Genomic DNA, 17,196 nt, shown 5'->3' on the forward strand with positions numbered 1-17,196 from the left:
TATGGGAAAAAGGAATGTTTTAAAGGTTTTCTCGGCAATTATTCAAATTTTTCTCACCTTTTAAATTTTCATAAATTTTAATAAGATAAGATAAATCCGTTCAGCAGTTCTCGAGTTTTAGCGAAACTAACGAACAGCAATTGATTTTTATATACAAGTTAAATGTTTGTTTATATTACTGGGTACACAGAAAACAAAGTACTTTATTTAAATAAGAAATATATACCTTTTTCTTTTGATTCCGTTAAGCAGACCGATGTCTTCTTTGAGATTATCTTCACTTATTTGCAAGAGTAGATCACCGTCGACTCTACTCTCTTGGAAATTATTAGCGTACTCTGAGAAGCCGATCTGTTTGACCCATTCCTTCACATCCTCTATCGACCAGAGCGGTACTTGCTGCGACAGTTTGTGCGGCACTTCTTCACCTATTAGCCTCAACGCCTGTGCCGCGTATTTGGAAGCGACTGCGTTCGGACAACTGGCCACTTTCTTCAAAGACTCTATCGCTCCGATCTCTCTAAATATTTCAGTATTTCCTTGTTGCTTTTTAATACCCGCCTCCATGCAAAAATGAAAAGCGGCCAGGTTTCGAGCTTCCTCCCTTTTTGAACTCAAAACTGGCACCAATTTTTGTAGCCAATTCTTGCTCTGACCGTGTGCATGTGATAGATTAGATTTAGCAAACTCCGACGGATTGTGTGACGTGACGAAAGGTTCTACTAAATTTAGGGTCCCCGATTTCAGTACCGCCGCTTCGATTTCCTTGTTGGCGACTAGTACGGCGATCGCCAAACATGCGTAGTATTTAACGTTATCGTCCGTGTGGAAGGCGAGCGGGAACAACCACATCGGAACTTTCCTCTTGATCATAGCCTCCTGGTTCTCCGCGCCACCGTACAGGGAGAGGTTGGCGAGCGCAGTCGCACAATGCCTTAACGTTTCGATGTCATTCTTTCTGCATTCGAACAGTACTGCATCTAAACCTCCTAATTTGATGACGTCGCTGCACGTCCCCTCGCTATGTTTGAACAAATGCTCCAATATACCTGTCCGTACTCTCGAATGTTCCACAGAGTTCGCGTATTGCGTACAAATGCAAGCCACATTTACAACTTTTTCTAAACCATTTTCCACAACGTGTGCTCTATTCTCAGTCGTCAAACATTGTTCCAGAAGTTTCGCCGAAGAGAATTGTAACTCAGGATTGTTCGTCTCCACGCAGTTCTCCATCAGGATGTCCAGTCCGCCGGATGTTCTCAACGTGTTGCACAAGGAGTATCCCAGTTCGTGACCGTACGTGGGCACCGCCCATGCTCTCCTCATCATTTCGTTTAATTTGTTAAAATGTACTGAAGCATTTTTGATATCTATTTGATTGTTCTTTATAGAGTTTATAAATGCGTTCATCCTGGATGAATACTTCTGTATCGCTAAATCGACGTCCTTTTGGTTTGAGTTCGCATTCAGCTTGTCCAAATCTTCGAACGTTAAATTTGTTAGATCTTCATCGCCGGGTTTGATCGAACCGTTTAGAAGTTGACTCATCTGAAACGACAATGTACCGATATTAGTATAAAATTCCGAGTAACTTGCACTTACGTCAGGACACGCGTGTTGTTAGCGTGTTCATACAATAGTTTGATGCTACTGTTATCGAATCGTAAAAATTAGCAGTCGTGAATTGGCAGCGGGTATGGTATCCGTAATAAAACTGTTTTCTGTATAGCAACGTTAAACATGTTTCTGCATAGTATTTAATCTTATCATAGATTGATTCAAAGTATTAAGTGTGCTCCAATCAACAATGAAACGATTATTTGTACACGTTATACTTAGTATGTATATAATAAAATTATTTTTATGTTTTTTTCTCGAAAATTTAGGTCAGGTTCGTAATTATGATGTTATTATTACAAGAGTTCGCATTTATCTGTAGCTCGTACATCGCAGTCTCACGAAGGCCACGGTTACGGATAAACAACAATTATTTATCTCAAATGTCCAATAATAAAACATTGTAGAAATAATTATGTTTAATGAATAATGTCGCAACAATTGGACTGACCTGTGAGGAGAGCAGTGTGGACTTGGTGGAGAGGTTCTTGCTAGAGATGGTCATGTTGGAGTGCGCAACACTGGAGTGCTCTTTGTGACTGAACATTCCGCTGGAGGTGACAGTCTGTCGCGCCTGCGCCGAAGCCATAGCCTTCTTCTCTGCGCTAAACGCTTCCGTTTGCAGTCTGGAGCTGCTCGCCGACATATTATTAGCTTCTTGCGCACTTACTTCACCGGCTTTTAACGATCTTTGCTCCTAAAAATACAAAATTTAACACATTAAAAACCATTGAACACACGTAAACATAGCCTCTAACGACGACACTGTTTAACTTTATGAGATACGCTAATTAACCTAAACGATCTTATCACAACACCACTCTCATTTTGACATATTTGGCGTGCTCTTTTTAGTAACATGAATCATAGAATATTCGGTAGTTACAGGAATAAAGATACGCAATTTGGGCCTCGGTCGCCGTTTAGAAGACATTATCACCGAATCGAGCACGTCTCTTCGCGAAAACTGTATAAATACTGAAATTGAAAATACGCGTCGCAGCCGCTAGCGCTCTGGATATAGGCCAATCGCGCGAAACCCGTGGGCATCGCGACTATTTTAAAGTTTATGTGTACGGATGCGCGTACGTCACGTTTTCGGGAGGCCGGGTGATAGAATTTTCCGAAGGGGAACGAATTACCGAAGGGCCAAGCGGGACAGCAGGGTACCGCGAGAGGACGCGCCGGTGCACGGGCCAAGGAACAGACCCCCCGCCCGACATTCCACTTCTAAATTTAAAGTCGGCTATTCGCGTATCGGAGCGCGTGCGCAATACGGCAATACCACTTCCGCGTGCTACTCGCGTGTGCTCGCGCTCTGCGGCTCGCCTCGGACTGAGACAGGCATGGTGTGAGCACGATAAGCATGAGATAAACAGCTAAGGCCTCGGTCATATCATCGCACGAGTCGACGTTAATTAGCGGTCGCGCACTAATGATATTACACACAGCGGCCGTGTGTACAGAGCCTAACGTCCTCACCGCTCGCGGAGATCCTCCGCGCCTGAGCACTCTCGCGGTCCACGCTATGATGCGCGCCATGCTCTAGGAATGATCCATGCTGCTCGCTCCAACTGTCCGTCGCAATGAGCGACAGTGTACTGGCGAGGGTGCTGAGCGTCTCACTGCCGTCGCCTTGCGTCGGGCGCCCTGGCGTCGTGTAGTATCGATCGTCTTGTACACGCGAGGTTGCGTCCTTCGGCACGCCTTTGTAACTACAATTTCGTATCAAACTTTTTCGATCCGTTTTAATTTTTTGTCGCAAAATAGTTTGCGTATTTCTTTGGTTTAATGTACAATATGCGAAATATTTTTAACTTTTTTGCGCGTTATATTTGTATTATATTGTTCATTTCTACGCTAACAATTTATTGTTGTTTGTGACTGATAACAAAGAGCCAGCCGAGTACAATAGTTCAAGGTCGGGGTCAACGCGGCAATCGACTGCATACATACACTTCATATAAGTCTGGAGTAGAACAAGTTGACACGCTTAATTTTTCTCTACGAATATAAGGTGGATACGTCAAAGACATGCCTGAGTATATTAGGGCCTATATGTTTATCTAAAATTGATATATATGTTGGACTAAAGAAGTTTGTCCAAAATAAAGGAATATGATTTATCAGTCACTTACTTGCAGGTAGGCGTCATTCTGTTCGGCGGTGAGGCCCTCAGCCTGCAGCAGGCGGTGCGAGGCGCCAGCAGCGCTGCGCTCGGCGTATTGCAGATCGCCGTGCTGCAGCCGTCGCAGCCGCGCGCTGTTGGCCGCTGACCGCGATGCGCTGTACCCGTCTGCCACGACGCGCGTCGAGCTGGCCGAGGTTACACGCGATGTGGCGTACTTTAGCTCGTTGGGCGCGCCACTGCCGCTACCACCAACTGCCACAGGCACGTTGTTGCCGGCTAGCATGCACGCCTTGTCACTGACGGGCGGTGGTGTGTCCGACTCGGGGAAAGTGACAAGGGGCGCGTCACCGCCCATGTCACCGATATCCCCCATGTCGCTGTAATCTCCAATCTCGTCGAGATCCCGGATGTCCGCCAGGTGGCCGTCATCCTGATCCACTATGTTCTCCATCGAGCTTCTCAGTCTGCAAAAGACGAGTCTACACGTAAATGGCACGGAATCACTATCATATGTTCGAAGGAGCGCGTCAGTTTCGTCTCGGTTTTAACTTTAGAACATTTTTCGACAATAGATTGCGCGGAAGAGTCTGTCTGAGATAGTACTGTTGCTTTTGTTTGTCGGCGCGAAACTGCAAACGGGTGCGGGGTGCCGGATGGGAATTGGCCGGCCGCCAAGGCCTCAGGTGAGCCCGCCCGCGCGTTATCTCAAATACCCATTGACGATGTGCAAAATATCGACACATATGTCACATGTGTATCGTTACGTAAACTAGTAAAAGAAATAACAAAAGTGAGTCACGGCAACGTACCTTTGTCCAAAGTTTAGAGCCGAACAGCTGCTAAGATTTTTCATTTCGGATATGGAACTCTTAAGTTCTGTGAGGTCGGACTTCATGGAACTGGCTTTCATCTCGGAGGCGGTCATGTGCTGCAGGCGTTGAGAGGAGCTCTGCAGCCGCTGGCTGCTGGCAGCGCTACTAGACGTAGTGCTGGATACCATCTGCCGAAGAGCAACGCACACTTTTTGTCACCATGTCTACAATATTCGCTTCCCGCCGCAGATAACGGTAGAAATGGACGATACGATTAGAATGTAGCTCATTGTATGTAAACAAGATTATTAACCTTTGCTTTGATAACAGTATCTTGTTAGAACATGTACGACGCCGCCGGCGGTCTTGCACAACGTTTTAGAATAAAGACACACAAGATCTGATAATGCGCATCGTCGTTCGCAAACGTTATCTAGGGGCGGACTGGAGTTCAGTGCCAATGCTAGAGGTACGCGCGCCGTCACGCCTCTTGGCGCACTCTCGGCGCAAGTAAACACTAATGGCAAATAGAATTAGAGGATAAAAATAACACGGCGATGTAAAAATATAATCGCCCTTCAAACACTGTAAGTACAGTACAATTATTAGCAAATGAATTACATAAAATGTAATATTTACCTTATTAAAATTCAAAAACAATAAAATTCAAATAGGACAAATTGATTTGCGTTCAAATGACACAAATTAAGTTACACCAAGATCTGAAATACGGCATATTTATAGTCGAAAATAGTTATTAATACACATGTATTTTTATTGAAATATTCGAGAAAGGATAGGAAGGTTTAATCGAGATTTGTATTGTGGGCGGGTGACGTGACTAACACGAGTGGGCGGGATGCGACTGTGACCTAGTGTATGAATGACCTTGAACCATAGACAAAACTTTAATTATTTTTAATAAATATATTATAGCTGTGATAAGTACGTACATACGTCGGAAACGGAGTGTGTTAACAATGAAAAAAAAATTTAATGCATGCCCTTTGAATTGTTACGAATATCACCTTGAGCAGTTGTTGGCCTATTCTGTTTATTTTTTTTAATTATTTGGGTATAAGAACACAACCACAGGTACGATTTTCACTTAAAATGCAAATACAATGTAAGTCAAATAATAAATTTCTTAGATTAATTAAAAAGTAATTAGTCTTAGCTACATATGTAACTAAGTACCTATGCGAGAACATAATGTAATAATATAATAATTATTTATTTCACTATAACATTACTAATTATCAAATTAATTATAGGTAAAAATATAGGTACATTTCACAGAAACTATAACAATTTTGTAACTAATTAGCTAACATCGTTTACTCCTAATTAGCACAAAATAATAATAACATCAGTTTAAAAACTCAACTGAGCATTCTTGTTTATTTCAAATAGGTTTTCCTATTTCGAGATTTCAAAAATCTATATTTAAAGAGTTTTTAACTAAACATAACAAACTCTTCTACTATGATAAAGAATTTAAAATACAGTGCCATTTTTTTTTTCTAAATAATATTTTTTGTAAATAAATTTAACCTTGGAAGTAGCACGTCAGTAGCTTTTATGGCTTCATGTTAAAGTATCTTAAGCCTTTAATTAAGTAAAGAGCAACATATCATAGTGGATGCATACCGTACACTTCAGCAAATCTATTTAGTGCTAAGTTCCATCTTGTCTGGTATCTATAAAAATCAATTGTTTTTCGTTAGTCTCGCTAAAACTCGAGAACGGCTGAACGGATTTATCTTATCTTGGTCTTAGTCTTGAAATGTGCGCGGTCTAGGTAAGGTTTAAAGGGTGAGAAAAATTGGAATAATTGCCGGGAACTAATTAAGTTTTTTTTCATTTCACACAGAGTAGCGGGCGACAACTAATAGAATTTTGAATTCCCTCAACACATTTAAACTGCGATATTTTGTCAATTAGCTTTAAAAATTAAGAAAATATTGAGAAGATATTTATTATATAGGTTAGTTTGTGGACAGTCGTTTTGTCAGTTTGTGTAACATCTCGTGGCACGTCGCGTTGGGGCTAATAACACGGATCTAGTCCTACGTTACGCCACGCTCTGCTTGGCACGATGCCAACACGCATGCGCAGTGCCCATTGCATGCGTTAAAAACTATATTCAAAATGTATCTCAATTGATAGCAAATAAAACTGTACACAACCGTTATTCAACTACCACCTATGATGTAATAACGCCCTTCTATTAAAGGAAAAAATATCCCTTTTCATAATCATCACAAATGCAAGTTAGGTATACATATATCCCGCTATGCAAGTCCACGAACTAACAATTGAATTACGATCTAAGTTAATATTAGGTATGTGGAAAATTAAGAGATTTGTTGCTCTTTCTTCTTCTTTCTATTTTACTAAAAGCAATTGCTGAAGATTTTAAACATTTAAATTCGACGTTCATCAGTCTTCTCCAAAGGTCATGTTTTAAAACGTATTTCGTTCCAGTATTGGTCTAAGCATGAAATTCAAGCCCACGCCTTTTCTTTGTTGTCAAACACAATGTCAGGTCAAAGGTGTATGCTCGTGCATTTAGATTTAGATAGTCAATGAAAAAGCTAAAATGAGTTGCGTGCTCGCAAGCGTGCTGCGTAGGCGTGCTAACACCGACACAAAGACTTAACACCTTACTGTAACGAATAAAATATTACGACCTCGAATTTTCACAAACAATAGGTAGACATCGGATATTGTACTTATTTTCAAGGCGTATACGTTTTATTTTATTTATTTTTCTCGTAACCGCGCACGCCGAATTCAAAATAAACCGGCCGTTTTATGAACCGGCCGAGGCCGAGACTAAAATAACCCAACGTCTATATTCACAGGGAACGCTATTACAACCTATAATATTCACTATTTACATTTATTGCACCCTCTTTTCAGTGTCCATTACAAGACCACCCAACTGCAGAAATAAAGCCCGAAGAAAGAATTTGATTTTAAGCCTTTAGCACACTCTTGTTAAAGCAAACCGTAAAGCGAAAGGAATGAAAACGAATTGAAAATGGAACGCAGTGTTTGCAGCCTCGATTTGTTTTTATGCTATAAGCCTAACTAACCTATCGCCATAACATATATTTCCATTCCTAGATACATTATTTATTTAATAACTGTGTCGATATATACTATATAACTACAGAACATTATGAAAAAAATCGTATTTACCTGTTGTGAGGAGGAGCTAGTGACTTGTGTGTTGAGAGTTTGGTTCTGTCTGGAGACTAAACTGCTTTTCTTCAAGTTCTCCATGACGGAGGCCAGATCCTTGGCGCTGCCGTTGTGTTTCAAACTGTTGTTGCCATCCAATTTGAATTCCGGTATCTGGAAACAAAAAAAAACTACTTTACAAATATGTTGCTATAAAATATAATCCGATTAACTTTACTAAGAACCAAGGTTACAGTCGTAAATTACATTTGTTACGTTTATATTCTGTTCCTAAAAGTCATTAACATTCTACTGGATTGTAAAATTAATGGTTAGTCTTAAGAACATCGGATACAATGAACAGATTTTAATCCTTATCCGGTGTTAGATTAGAATTAACTGTTTCGTCAAATTTATCATGACAACGGTGTTTTTTATATCTTCACTAGATGACGCCTTGTCGTCTCATCATCATCAACAGCTCACTGTACGTCCCCACCGAGGGGCTCGGAGCCTACCCTAAGTTAAGGGTGATTAGGCCATAGTCAACCACGATGGCCAAGTGCGTGTTGGTTGACTTCACACATATCTTTGAATTTCTTCTCAGATATGCGCAGGTTGCATCACGATGTTTTCCTTCACCGTAAGAACGTCGGATAAATGTACATATGTAAATCGGAAATCGAAAAACACACTGGTACATGGCGGGATTCGAACCCAGGACCTGCAGATTGCAAGTCAAGTGCTTGACCCCTGAGCCACCGACGCTCTTTACGACCTTGTCGTCTGTTCGGGATTAAATATATATAGTATCTAATTCCCAGATCTATTGAATACACATATAAAATTGCATAAAAAATCAGTCAAGCCGTATCAAAGGAGTATGGTAACAAACATTGTTTATTAGAATTATTTTGTAATTGTAGAAACTTAATTACAATTATTATATTCAATGAAATAACATTTAGTGTCGAAGACAAATTTGAGCTGAATTGAATGGTTACACAGAGTGCATTCGCTTCGAAGCGCTTCCATAGCGAACTTGAAAATTGTATGGATTTATGCGCGACATTCACGTGACTTATCGAGTTATTGTCAGTTCTATACCACCCCTCCTGTTCCCTATAATATTTTCCTTGTCATGTGAAATAATTAGTTCTGAATCTAATAATAAACGTAACTTTTTACTTAAAATAAATGTTTATAATTTTACAACTAAATAATCCTCTATTCATATTTCCGTAAATATACTTTGTTTGCGTGTCTGCACCAAATATTTGCAAGTGTACAATCGGTGAATACGACATCGTGCTTCAAGATGTGTGGACGAAAAATACCTTTTTATGATAATTATACCCCGAGCGTCGTGTTCCGAATGCCTTGGTCTCTTGTCCTTGACACAAAAAGCGTTTCAGAGCGGTTTAGACCAAACCTCTTATCATAACGGCTCATCAACACGATACCACAATTACTTGTAACCTATTCAATGTCTCATTTAGTTACAAAGTCAACACTCACTTGGTGTGAATATTAAATTATAAATTAACATTTCAGTGGTACTTAAAATATATACACTGAAACGTCTATATATCAATATTAACTTTATCAAGTCACGGACGTTTAACTCAATGCAAGTCAAACGTCCCCGAGTTGATTTTAACCAACAACATTAAAATTAATCTCGATGTTAAAACAATAACAAATGTATTTGTACTTTGTTCTCGTATCACTTTTATTACTATTCCTGGAATACGGCGACTGGTTTGAATTCAGAGCAAGGACAAATTATTGCAGTGGAACCGTTGAATAGGGTCAAAGAAACCATTGGCGGCGCGATGTGATATCTATGAGTCATTGGAGTCTCCAGTGATATCAATCACACGGCTCACGCGCCCCGCTGTCGAACGCGAAGTATCGCAACACGCATATTGATGACGCCTACACGATGCCTTCGAAACTATTCAGACGCACTACGCACAATCAAAACATGCCAATCATCCATATCAACTACCACTCGATCAATTAGTATCGATTCAACAAAGATATAAATCAATCGTATTGTCAAATTCATCAGAGATGCTCAATTATTTTATTCAAAAAATAGACATCAACGGAAATTGCCAAATTACCAATGAATTAGGTGAGAACGTAGTCGATTGAATTCGATTACAAAAAATAAATCTTATCACAAACATCCATTCCTAGAAGCTCGCACTTTATCTTTGAAAAGTTTATAGATTTAAGTACTTGCATCATTGCTTTAAATATCTTTGATTTATGTTAGTTTTATGCAATTGTTACGATACAAGTCGTAGATTAATTGGCGGTGACACGACATGATTGCTGTTACAGAAATTCCGTTCGTGGTTCGAGTGAAGCGATGTGACGCGGCCCCTGCTGATGTCATGATAACTCTGACGTTGCAGCGTCATCACCACGAAACCTAATCTACGTATAATTGATTGAATCCTGTTGTATTTTTAAAGCTGCGTATCTAGTTTCAGTTTTTCTGTGTTAGCACAAAGTAAAAACTCACATTTGAATCGAATAAAATATATTTTACTTTAAATTACGTGAAATTATTAAATCGTACAGCTATCGTAATGAACAAGGCATTGATAAAATGGCATCGAAATTATTGTGTCATACAGGATGAAACTCTTAATTGACTTAATTTTCTTGATTATTTTGTTATACAACGTATTGATTCGCATGCGTCACCTTTACTGAGTCATATCGAAAGTATGCTGTAATGTTATCAAAAAAATAGAAGAAAAAAAAAGCCATGAATAATCAAAAGTCAGTCGAATTCTCGACGAGTCACATACCAGAAGGGTGATTACATAATGATTTCATTGATAAGTCTGTTATCCTGCGATGTGATGACTAATACTTGATGTAAAAACTCGACAAGCGACGTAACAGGTCAGTTGTGACTCATAGTTCAGAGCAGTTTCGTCACATCCAGAGATGTTACATAAATTACGTTGCAGCGTGTTCGCGTCACGTCACTCCATTGAAGTGTCACGTCACGGGAACTTGACACGTGTTATGTCACGTGAGCAAGGTCTATGCGGCGAGGTCGTTGGGATCATCTCAATTTACAAAACAAACTCACTATCTAATATAGTCTGTTATAATTAAACAAAAGTAATGTAGTATGAATAATTGACACTGACATACTGCGAACTACGATAGTTTATAATCCTAATAGGAACATTATAAACTAACAGCAAATCGCAAAAAAACCAGTCACAGTTTCAGGCGTGTAAATCACTACGCAAGATCCCGTAAGATGACCCGGTCAAGGTTGCGGGAGTGTCCTGGATGCGGGTGGCACAAGATCGGTCATCGTAGCGATTTTTGGGGGAGGCCTATGGCCAGCAGTGGGCGTCTCATGGCTGAGAAGAAGAAGAAATGACTACGACAGTCTTTAATAACCTTATCTAACAACAACAAGTATCATGGAGAAAACCTCATTTTGAGATTTATCTTATTTTTTTAGCTTTCAGACTAGATTCTTAATGATTAATCTGATTAAAGATAGACAACGACTCTCCAATGACGGATATGTATGGGCAGAGACCGCTTCGCTATTTTGGCGACCTCGGATGCCGCTCATTCGTTTGCTACGATATAAATAAACGATTGAGATTCAATGGTATATTAAATTGAAGACATTTAATTGTGAAATAAATTTACAAGTAGAACTATTTTGTTTAATTTTAACCATTTAACATCCTTTCACTTTCAATATTTTGGTTTTCCGGTCTTTTTAATCTGTGTATTTTAAATATAGAACACCAAATCTGTTTTATACCAACAATATTAATTAATTATCAATATTATCAATATTAATACATGAATATAATATGTACATTGAAGTATGTACATATAAGTAGTCGTACATACAACATACAGACAAATAAAACGATTACGATTTATAAGGCTGTACACATTCTCTGCGTGCGGTCAGGCTCGATTCTACGTATTTACTTTCACAACTTTTGTCATTCATACAACGTTGCGAGTACGATTAGTGACTTTCCGGACCAGGTTGAGCTTAAAGCTCAATATTTATTAATGGCAGGGCTTTCATAGAGCTTAATGTACATTAAAAATTCTAGATTAGTACCAAATGTGCATGTTAGTGCATTTATAAATGACATTATTGTCGTAGGTCAGTTTATAGTTTAGTAACTGCAGAATCTACATACAGTCGAACCTGGATAAGCGGGAAACCTCTATGCGCGAGACAAATTGTTGGGCCCGACGGACGACCTCCATAAGCTAGAAAGTCTGGTTAGAGAGAAATATCAAACAAGTAACAAAAATAGCGGTTCTTTGGACTCGCTCTCCCATTTCCCAGGTTAGACTGTACATAAGTAATCTTACTAATATAATAAATGCGAATGTTTGGATGTATGGATGTTTGTTAGAAAGCATCTCCAGAACATGGATCTCGCTGGATTTTGGCATAGATGTAGAACATAGTCCAAAAGAACACATAGACTACGGATTAAGTTTTTCTTTTTAATTCCTTGCGGTCGGATTCGCTGGCGACAGCGAGTCAGCAAGGTTTTCAAGGTTGACACAAACATTTTTGGCAAATTGCTTTACTGTGTCCTCTTAATTGCTACAGCAAAACATACAATAGTCATTGGAAGTCTACAAAGTGGTAAAACTTTTAACGAATCCATTTTCTTCGTATATTTTTAAATTTGTCTATAGTATAGATAAGATTTGGTCGAATTTAAATTTTAGTTAATTTAAATGGTTATCGTTGACAAAGTTATTACAAACTCTCATCTTACGGAGTAGTTACAAACTCTTTCCTCACATCAGAATTGTCTTGTAGTGCCTTTTAGTTCATACAGCAAATATTTACCACACCTATAAAACTAATACCTAATTAATAAATAGAGCGTCGGTGGCTCAGGAGTCAAGTTCTTGACTTGCAATCTGCAGGTCCCGGGTTCGAATCCCGGCATGTACCAATGTGTCTTTCGATTTCCGATTTAAATATGTACATTTATCTCACGTTCTTACGGTGAAGGAAAACATTGTGATGCAACCTGCACATATCTGAGAAGTCAACCAACCCGCACTTGGCCAGCGTGGTTGACTATGGCCTAGTCACCCCTAACTTAGGGTAGGCTCCGAGGCCCTCGGTGGGGACGTATAGGGAGCTGATGATGATTAATTCATAAATAACATTGTAACTAAATTAAATCTTAATTATTTAAAATATGGCTTAAATTATACCATACAGTTTCTCATATCTATAAGCTCGAAAACAGTTCAGGGTAGGGTCGGTCTGTGCCAAAGTTATGACAAATGCATTTGGCATTGCTCTCTGATAGAATAATACAGTTTTATCAAGCAATGCAGTAAAATATTTAGAAGTGCCTTCTTATTCCTTAGTGAAATACTTCGGATCGGTTCGAAAATTTATTGGTCACTTAAAAGCTATATGTACCAAATGACAGACAGTAAATAATGACGTATTGGAATGTATGGAGACTTACATACATTACGATTTTCATATATACTATTATTACATACTAGTTCTAAGCTATGCGATCTTTGTCACATTAATGATTAAATAATATAAACAAATATATAGGTACATATATAAAATTAAGCAATTATGAAGTTAATTCCATTCAGAACCGTGTAATTTTCGATCAGCTCCCATAATTATAGAATAGGTGATTAAAATGTTGTATATAGACCTACAAACTTACCTGACCCGGTGGGAATTAAATAAAAACTAAATTATGCAGCTCACTAGCGCCCTTCTGTCAATGATAAAAAAGTGTCTCAAGATCCTTGTCTGTTATTATTTTCTATGCCTATGTGGGTTTTACATATTTTCTGACAATAACCGCAATAACAGCGCATGTTTTACCAGCCCAGATAAGTTTGTAGCACTATATGTTGTGAATGCAATGTCCTTTGGCATTACTATGTGATACAAACTCGTTTAAAATTTGCCGTCATCTTAGGGTAATTCAAAGGAATTTACTGCTTATTAAATTAAGTAATTATTATTTATCAATGTAACTTTATTAATAATAAACGTATTTTAATAAAATGTGGACAAAATCTTTAAAGATTTTGAAGTAACATAGAAAAAAACATGAAACGGATCTTCCAATACTTTTTGACAGTGACAGTGACATTTCATAATTTAGTTTGACTTATGTCTACCGGGTCAGATAACTTCGTCGATCTATAGTAGTTAATGTTCAGATATTAATTTCGTAACAGCAAGGGAAGAATAATATTTATATTTATTAAATAAAAATAGACGTATTAAAAACTAATTTACTTTTTTCTGTAACGTAATTTATTATTTTTACGTGTATTTTAAAATCAACGGAAATTTCACGATTTTTAAATCTTAATTAGGTCAATGTACTTTATATAGGAGTTTGAACACAATATATTAAAATGAAATAGGTATTTGCTTATCTTGAAAGGAACATTCCATTTAAAGGCAAGTTATTCGAACAGTCATTTATATTATCCTTGATATGTTAAGTATGTGAACGTTTTACATTTGCCCTATTCAATGTTTATAAAGTAATTAATTTGTCATTAAATGGATACAATAAAGATTTTCTGTAAGTATCAACTGATAGCGGCACAATGGTGCCTGCCAGTTATAGTTATAAACGAGTCGAATATAATAGCTTTACCTTGTGTTGCGCACAACTAGGACTTTACCGACGACCGTAACATTAATTTGAATAACCACATAATGCAATTAGCGAATCAATGAGTTTGTTGTTATCAATTTGAACACAGTCAATCACTTATCATCGTCACAAACGTGCCGCGATGTTCCGCAGCGGGTCAGGCACGTGCGATCGCGTCGACGGCATCTGCGTGACTGCGGGCGGGCCGGCCAGGCCGATCGCAAAGCGCAAACTTTAACTGGCGACCACAATGGCTAATTAGAATGGCGAGTATTGCGGGGAGCCGGGCGACGACGGGTTGGTGGCGGGGCGACGTGGGGGCTCCACCCACGGGACTTTGCATCCGCCTCATGAACCACTCCGACGAGACGCCGATCTTATCACACGAGTCTCCGCCGAATTCACAAGATCAGTATTAGTGATTTTGTGAGGTCTCATTCTTTTGCCGTTACATTCAACACGTGCTCTACTTTGATTCATTTATAAATTAACGATGATAAGTAAATCTTATTCTTTCTAACTATTAACAGTAATGAAACTTATGACCTACTTTTCAAGAATACAGTAATATATGATTAGTGATTTCCTTATTTCATTTAACTATCATTATTGTGTATTACTTACATTGTAATTAAATTATTTATTGTAAATTGTAGATATATATTGACTTTCTATAGCACATTTAATGACAAAACGAAAGCTAAATTGCAGGATGTATACGTCTGGAGCCGCGATGAGTGTCACAAAAAGAAAATATAAAGTATGTAATAAGAAGTTAAATGATTGGAGGTCGCATTGGCTTATATTACCTTAAAACAGGATGTGTGAATTGAGAACGAATTTTGTTTGGACATTTAAAAAAGAAAAGCAGGAAAGACATGAGGAAAATGTGAACTAATCGAATTTTCGCGATGAAATAACTTGCCATTAAATTCTTACTCCTCTTTTTATTAAATGCTTCTTATCCCCTATAGTTACAGAATTAAATATTTAAAAATGCTTTATTTATAAGAGTATACAAAAAAAACTGAGTCAAGGAAGGGAGAGTAGTTGATAATTCTGTCGCGTTCGTAAGTCAACGAACTTTCAATGTCAGCTATACTTCGAGTAGCGAATCGGCATTGATAAATTAAATATGTATGTAAAATAAAATTGACTTTGAAACGCCGACTCTAATAAGAATCGAAATATCAACACATATTTTAATCTAAGGCCACTTAGCGGTAACTTTATCGCGTGCAAAGTCAATATTGTGGAATGATTACTCCATTATCTTTACACAATTCCGTTGATTATTTAAAAGGGAAGTTGTTTTCGATTGTATAATATTTATCTTTTCCTATCGCCAGTATTAATTTTGATTGGCAATTATATTTATTACTAATATAAATTGTTATTCATTATTCGTATAGAATAGAAATTCTTAATTTAAAATACCGCTAAAGTTTATTGTTGTGTTATGAAATGTAGGCTCGTGTACAATCATTGGGTTGGTAGAAATCGTTGTATTTTAATGAACATGAAGCGTAAATAATCTTGAGATTAGTTTCACTACACTGTGGCAAATTAAATGTTTACAAAATTTATGAGCTAAGGCGGCTATACACGTAACTGCATATCATTATGATTTATCGTTACGAATAACACAGACAATGTAATAACGAAAAAAAAATTAATAAGGCCTAATTTAATCCTCTTTCCCTTCCCACCCTTTTTCTTATAAGGAAAAGATGGGAAGTGGAAGTGGCTTTCCAGATGAGAGGATGCATGGAAAGGGAAAATATTTTCATTCTGTGCATCCTCTCCGCCGTCGATTAAAGGTAGGCAACGCATATGCAATTGCGTATGTGTATGGGTAACGGTCACTTCGCTATTTCAGCGATTTCAGGTGGCCGCTCGCTCGTTTGCCTCCTTGTGATATAAAAAAAAAAACCTTAGCAATGTAAGAAACTTACATTCATTGATTCTTGACAAGTATAGTGACGACATTTTTATAGACGGTTGCATTGCGTATTAACAGTTGGTTACTGAGAACAAAATATCTGTATAAAATGTATCGTCATCCCTGTCATTATCTTTACAAAACCGTGATAAGAATAATATGTTTTAAACGGAGATTTTGGGCTCAAAAACCCACGGTAGTATAAAGTGTCTAGTATAGCGTGTATAGTTTAGTTTAAAGTCCAAACAATGGACTAGTAATCAAAAATAAGTTGACTTTGTTCTTATTTAAATAATATCAAACTATAAAGTTATTGCAGCTTTTCCCGCTACTCTTGAGTCGAAAGTATCTGTACATTTAATATTTATATTGAACAATATAACATTGCTTAAGTAACGATTAAATCACTCAGATGTCAGTAAGTCTTGGGACTGTAATTGGCAATTAAAAGACACTTTACTAATTTGATACGTGCTTATTGAAATGCAACAGATTAATTTCAGTACGTGGCATTTTATTGTCACTGAGTTGTAATCAATTGCATCCAGTTTACTGAGTCACTGGTTTTCTACGCTTACGTGTAGAGTAGTCGGATCAGTTATGACTAAAGAATGACTCGTTTCATTCATAAGTAAATTTGGGTCACGCATTTATGTTTACAAACAATAAAAAAAATAATGAAAACCATATAATCATTGTCATATAATTGTTTTGTAAACGACGTGCCGTCTTATCTTTCATAGTAGGAAGAAAGTGGATCATTATCTACGCAATCCATAGACAACAGACGAAACAGTTGTA

At 37.9% G+C, this 17,196-nt stretch overlaps 1 protein-coding gene across 5 annotated transcripts in view; it reads right to left on the reverse strand.

Annotated features, from left to right (window-relative positions):
* The window catches only part of Sarm (sterile alpha and armadillo motif), a 56,244-nt gene that overhangs the window by 3,358 nt on the left and 35,690 nt on the right, over positions 1 to 17,196 (reverse strand). For 4 of the 5 annotated variants that reach the window (XM_013325089.1, XM_013325090.1, XM_013325091.1 and 1 more), the window contains 5 exons: positions 7,768 to 7,923; positions 4,558 to 4,748; positions 3,756 to 4,212; positions 2,069 to 2,314; positions 227 to 1,548 (listed from right to left, as the gene is read on the reverse strand). In XM_013325089.1, coding sequence (XP_013180543.1) covers positions 227 to 1,548; positions 2,069 to 2,314; positions 3,756 to 4,212; positions 4,558 to 4,748; positions 7,768 to 7,923 — 2,372 coding nt within the window. Of the gene's footprint in view, positions 1 to 226; positions 1,549 to 2,068; positions 2,315 to 3,755; positions 4,213 to 4,557; positions 4,749 to 7,767; positions 7,924 to 14,453; positions 14,639 to 17,196 lie in introns of those variants that run through there. The other variant, XM_013325092.1, reaches the window with a different exon arrangement.

Source organism: Papilio xuthus, unplaced genomic scaffold (genome assembly GCF_000836235.2).
Source record: "Papilio xuthus unplaced genomic scaffold, Pxut_1.1 DF824888.1, whole genome shotgun sequence".
NCBI lineage: Eukaryota > Metazoa > Arthropoda > Insecta > Lepidoptera > Papilionidae > Papilio > Papilio xuthus.